The 5,931-nt window shown below is 45.3% G+C and overlaps 1 protein-coding gene across 1 annotated transcript; it reads right to left on the reverse strand.

Moving 5' to 3' along the window:
- Positions 1–813: 813 nt before the first annotated feature.
- On the reverse strand, positions 814–5,625 carry XBP1 (X-box binding protein 1). Its single transcript, XM_058281580.2, is given in 6 exon segments — positions 814–1,989; positions 2,296–2,379; positions 2,382–2,441; positions 3,219–3,347; positions 4,210–4,306; positions 5,351–5,625. Coding segments are annotated over 6 exon segments (1,155 nt in total). The 5' UTR covers positions 5,578–5,625; the 3' UTR covers positions 814–1,431.
- Between the last annotated feature and the right edge of the window lie 306 nt (positions 5,626–5,931).

Raw genomic sequence — 5,931 nt, forward strand, 5'->3', positions numbered from 1 at the left:
GCTTAAATTGTCATAGAATAATATCTTGTAAGAAGATTCCCAAGGAAAAGACGCACCATGAAGGATAAGGTTAGAAAGTCTGTTGTTTTGAGGTTGTATTAATGTCTCTAGTGGTTTTTTTCTTGAACAGGTTCATTCATTTGTGAAACAAATTCTTGGGTAGCTTTTATCTCTTAATTCTTTGAGATTAAAACCCTTCCAAAGTGGATCAAGAGATAATGGCTAATTTTTGAGTACTTAGTATGGTACCTGGCAAATACTAAATGTTTAAAATGCATGTTTCTTAATCCTCTTAGCGACCTTCATCTTCAAAGACAGTGACTATTTTCCCCTTTACAGATGAGGAAATAAATGTTAATTTCCTAGTGTTACCCAGCTAGCCAGTGACACAGTTGAACCCAGGGAATGTGAGTATAAAAATGCTCTTAATCTCAATAGAATGAGAATCTTGATATCTAATGACATGTCCTCCTCTAATATTTTTTAAGACAGGATTACCAAACAGTGCTTCAGGATTTAAACACAAGACTCAGACTCAGGTTTGCATCTTAGCTCTTCCACTGTGATAATGGTCAGTAAGGTATTTTAGGCCGAAGAAATTCTAAGAAATGAACTACTCAAAGAGTAGCTTGTATCATTTATAGTAACCAGAAATTGAAACAGGCAGTAATTAAGGGGAGAAGTGTCAGTCACTTCAAAATGTGGGACGCTTACTAAAGTTGGAAAAATTACTACCATGACAAATAAATGAAACATCCAGAGAGAAGACGACAATGGCCTGTGGTCCAAGAAGAAATCAAAAGAACAAAGACACCACATTGCACTTTTTAATTGCAGGGGTAGTTTTAAATAAATGGAGAAAGCACCTTTCAAAAGCTACTCTAGCAAGGGAAGATTCCTTTAAGCATTTACATAGTAAATTTCTATCATTTTACAAAAGATTCTTGGTCTTTACTTGAACTGTACATGAGGGAAAGATAGCCCCCCTCAGGTAGGTGTTCTTTCTGCTTGCAGAAGCAAACTAAAGGATGTAAAATTGGGGCAAAACTGGGATGCCAAGAAGGGGAAGAGAAGGGCCATTCATAAATTCCATGTCTATTTTAAGACACTTGCCCAATCAATGACCCTTACAGTGTTTAGGGCAAACTACTGCCCTTAAGATACAGGGTTCAACCTCAAAAGCTGTAGTTCTGAATTAGAGCAATGTTATCTGAGTACCTTGGACTGCTGGATGTCAAAAGACATTACTTGGGGTGATCTCTGAGGTTTGAACAGACTTATACTTTAGAGGTATTCTCTAGGATTGTAGCCCCTCTACTTTGGCTCTTTGAATGAAGCATAGACAGGCTTCTCTGCTATCCTCCAGGCAGTGATAAGAATACTCAAGGAAAAGGGCAACAGTAAGCAATCGCAACAGTATTGGATCACTCCTTAGACACTAATCAGCTGGGGAAAGAGTTCATTGGCAAAAGTGTCCTCCCAAGAATGGTCTACACCAAGTGGAGAGGACATGTCACTGAAAGGGGAAGGGGAACCTTCATATCCACAGTCACAAGAAGCATCCAGCAGGCAGGAAGATGGCTTTGGGCAGTGGCTGGATGAAAGTAGATTTGAGATACCCAGCTCTGGAATGAAGTCATCTTCTATAACTTCTTCCTTTACAGAAATGGTGAATTCAGGATGATCATTCTCTGAGGGGCTGAAAGGTGCTTCCTCAATTTTCACTACCACATTAGCTTGGTTTTCTGTCTCAGAGGGTATCTCTAAGACTAGAGGCTTGGTATATACGTGGTCAAAACGAATTAGTTCATTAATGGCTTCCAGCTTGGCTGATGTCGGCCCCAGTGACAGAGAAGGGGAGGCTGGTAAGGAACTGGGTCCTTCTGGGTATACCTCTGGGAGCTCCTCCATGCTGGTAGACTCTGGGGAAGGACATCTGAAGAACATGACTGGGTCCAGGTTGTCCAGAATGCCCCACAGGATATCAGACTGCAAGAAGCAAAAAGCACATTGAATCTAACTATCATACTGCACTTGAGAATCTACCTAGAAGACCATTTAGTATTGGACTCCTTAATGTAAATTAATCACTATGTTACAGGAGGACCTCTGGACCCACCAGGCACATTTCTCTATGCCTTACGTCCTATATCACCTGGAAATGGGAAGGTAGCTGTACTTCTGACCCCACCAAAACTAACTTGTGCCCTCATCTGTCTGGTTAGGGATGTCAGGCCTCAAATGGGAGGAATTAACTAGTTTTATAGCTTTTCAGTAAATCAGAATGATCCCTACCTCAGAGTCTGAAGAGTCAACGCCATCAGAATCCATGGGGAGATGTTCTGGAGGAGTGACAACTGGGCCTGCACCTGCTGCAGAGGTGCACGTAGTCTGAGTGCTGCGGACTCAGCAGACCCGGCCACTGGCCTCATTCCATTCCCCTGGGAGAAAGACCAAAGTGAATAAACAGCTCAACCAGTCCGAGGACCCAAGGAAATGCAAGTTAGACAGCTCTGATTCTTAAACTATTCTTACTTCCACTGTTTTTAAGTCCTCCCCAAGAAAGAATGAGAAAAGGCAGGTAAGAGTAACATTTCATTTTGATCTTCTGTGCAGAAATATCTTTCCTACCCACAGCAAATATTCAGACAAGACTCATATTCTTACATAATAAAGTTCAACAGTGAATTTAAATCTAGCATCTTTTTGGATACCATTTTTTAAAAAGTTCTTCCTAAACCTTACCTTCATATAGAATTGCCCTGTTTATTGCCAACCTTAGACCTTCACTCTCGTCTTATTTGTTTTTATCAGTATATCACCCTTCTCTTATTGAAGAGATGGAACTATCACAATGAATCATTGCCCTACTCATTCACATTTACCAAAGAACTACTATAATTTTAGTGGTGTCCAAAGTCTAATTTGACTGTCTCTCTTATTCTGGTACATCTTGTTGGCTATCAGCATTTTTGTACTTGTTCATTGACAGCCATGTAACATTTTAATTATTAGGGCTTAGTACTATTCATGAGACACGTGAAAAAGGAATAAATTGTCATTAAAGAAAAGATACCCTTCCTGCAAGGACAGGTTTTAAAACCAAAGGATAATTTCAAGAACACCTGATCCGTGGTCCAGAATGTAAACCTAGTCATTGGGTCACGTCTTTTAGAACCAGTTTTCACATAAGGCACAAAACAAAGGAGATGATTTACCTTGGTCTCTGCTGCCTCTTCTGTAATCAGGGCATCCATTCCCAAGCGCTGTCTTAACTCCCGGTTCTCAACTACAAGGCCATGAGTTTTTTCTCGTAAAAGCTGATTTTCTAGCAAGAGTTTTTGGTTCTGGAAGAAAATTCAAAAGAGGCTATTAAAGCATCTAATTCTTTCACAGAAGAATCCACCTGATAAAAGTTCCACTGCATTTGGTTCCTTTTCTTTCTCCTTGAACATCTGGAAAACTCTATGCTTATGTAATTTTTCATACCAGGTACTAGAAGGCCAGGCCATAATTATGAAAAATAAGGTATTTAAGAAGGGCCATTTCATGGTGTCAAGAATAACACAATGCCTCCAACTACTAATTCAGACCTCAGTAAAGGGTGACTTGTGACTAATGGAGATAAGCTACATGATGTTTAAAAAATATTCTACCTTGAATTGACAGTGATGATAAAAGTGATGGTGGACCATAAAAATCAAAATATGCTAAAATTAACTTCCTGAAGGACTCATGTTTCTTACAAGAATTAGGTAATAATTCAAATTTTAATAAGAATGTATGAATAATCCTTATGTATTCAGGAAGTATAACTGGCAATAACCTAACAGTTGGGCCCTAGGAGAGAAAGGGAAACTTTAGTGGACTTTTGGCAATGCCAGGAAGGGTCTCAGGTTTTAACAATGATTTCCTCCTTTCTACCCCTGCTAATTTCCTAGAGCTAATGCAACAAATATTACTGAATTCAACCTCTAAGGCATGAGCACCAAATGCCAGAGGGCCTGTCAGAAATCATTTATGTTCTCTTCAAATTCCACCACTTCAACAATTATCTACCCTTAGATTAGTTTAATTTTTAATTGCACGTTCAATTATATTATAAAGGGGCTGAAACAACTTGGGATGAACAGCAAAATATCAGAACATTCATCAAGGAAGGATATATAATAGACGAAAGATACAGATTTCTGTCTTAAGTATTTTTACCTCTTCTTCCAAATCTACCACTTGTTGTTCAAGCTCACTCATTCGAGCTTTCTTTCGGTCTCTGGCAGTCTGAGCTGCTACTCGGTTTTTCAGTTTCCTAGGAACAGAAGGAACATACCACATTGAGTCATCTCAAACCTTATTTATAGCTTTATTTGAAAACTTGGCCAGCTGCTGCTTTCACTTTAATTTACAGTATAAGGCAGACTAACCGTAAAATACACTGTGGGCTCCTCCTCAACAAAACAAGAAACGCAGCCTTCTGTCGGTCTGACTTGAAGGCTGCTTTATTCTCCCCGATACTGCTTCACGCGCCTGTCTCATCCCGGCCCTGCTGCAGGGACTGTACACAAACAGTATTCATATTGCATCATAAGAAACTTTCCCCCTTTCCTCTCTCTCCCCCGCTGCTTCCTGACTCCAATTCCCTGAAATCCAGTCAGTACTGATTAAATCTATTGAAGACTGCAATCGCGCTGTGACGTAACACCTTCCCTCCCCAAACCTAACTGTCAAAAGGGAGCGGCTGATACCCTTTCGCCCCAGTGTTGAGATCCTGGGCAGTTCCTTGATGCCCGAGCCCACGTCTGATCAAAAATCACAAATGGCATCTACAGTAGTCATAAAAGCAACATTTACGGAGGTCGTACTAAACCCAGTATATGCACATCTCAATCTCCCAATGACCTCATGAAGCTGGTGCACTTCAAAGACGCGAAGTCTGGGCATGACCAGCCTTAGAGCGCTCACAACCCTTTCGATAGCTCTGGCCTTCAGCTCCGTACCCCTCCAGAAAAACAGGCAAATCAGGAAGAGACTAATCGACCCCATATTACAGCTAAGAAGCTAAAGTTAAGAGGCTGAGCGGTCGGTCTGCGGTCACACAGCAAGAGGGCTAGGTCGCAGGCACCCGCACCCCTGGTCTGGCCATCGCCAGTTAGAAAGGAAAAAAAACTCTGGGCAGCTGTGAACTCCACCGCCGCGGCGGCGGGTCCGGTCAGTCCAGGCTCCTGCCCCGCCCCGCGCCACGCTGGCACCGGCCGGGCAGGCCGCAGGCACCCGAGCGCTGAGAGGCGGTCAGCGCCCGGCCCCGGCCCCGCACTTCGGGCCCCGAGTCGCCCCCGGCCCGGTCCCCGCCCACCTCCGCAGTGCCTTCTCCTCCGGGCTCAGATGCGTGAGACGCTGTCGCTTGCGCGCCTGGGGCGGTCCCCCGCCCGCCGCCTCCGGGCTGGCCCCTCGCTGGCCCGGCACCATGAGCGGCAAAGCCCTTCCCGCCGGAGCGGGGGCGGCGGCGGCGGGCTTGCTGGACAGAAGCAGTACTTTGGGGGCCCCGGCGGCCGGGCTCGGCGCGGCTGCCACCACCACCATGGCAGGAGTACGTCTACACCAGCGCTCGCCGCCGCCGCCCCGCGGGCCGCCCCCGCCGCGCCCTGCCTTTCTACGGTCGTGGCCTTCCGCGATTGGTCCGCGCTGCGTGACGCACGCCCACGCTTGGCGCCCATTGGGCCTGTGGGCCTGGCGGGGGCGGGGCCAAAGCGGCCAGCGTGGCAGCCACTGTCCCTGTAGGGGGAGACCTGGGCGACCCGCGGGAGGGGCCGCAGGCTGGTCGGCAGTTGTCTTGGTAACCTGGGCGCGCGCGGAAGGAGCCCGGAGAGAGGCGCAGGATAGCCTCAACACACAGATTCCGCCATCTACCCCCGCACCGCCCCAAACTGACGAATT

The sequence above is a fragment of the Dasypus novemcinctus genome, chromosome 19 (assembly GCF_030445035.2).
Source record: "Dasypus novemcinctus isolate mDasNov1 chromosome 19, mDasNov1.1.hap2, whole genome shotgun sequence".
Lineage (NCBI taxonomy): Eukaryota > Metazoa > Chordata > Mammalia > Cingulata > Dasypodidae > Dasypus > Dasypus novemcinctus.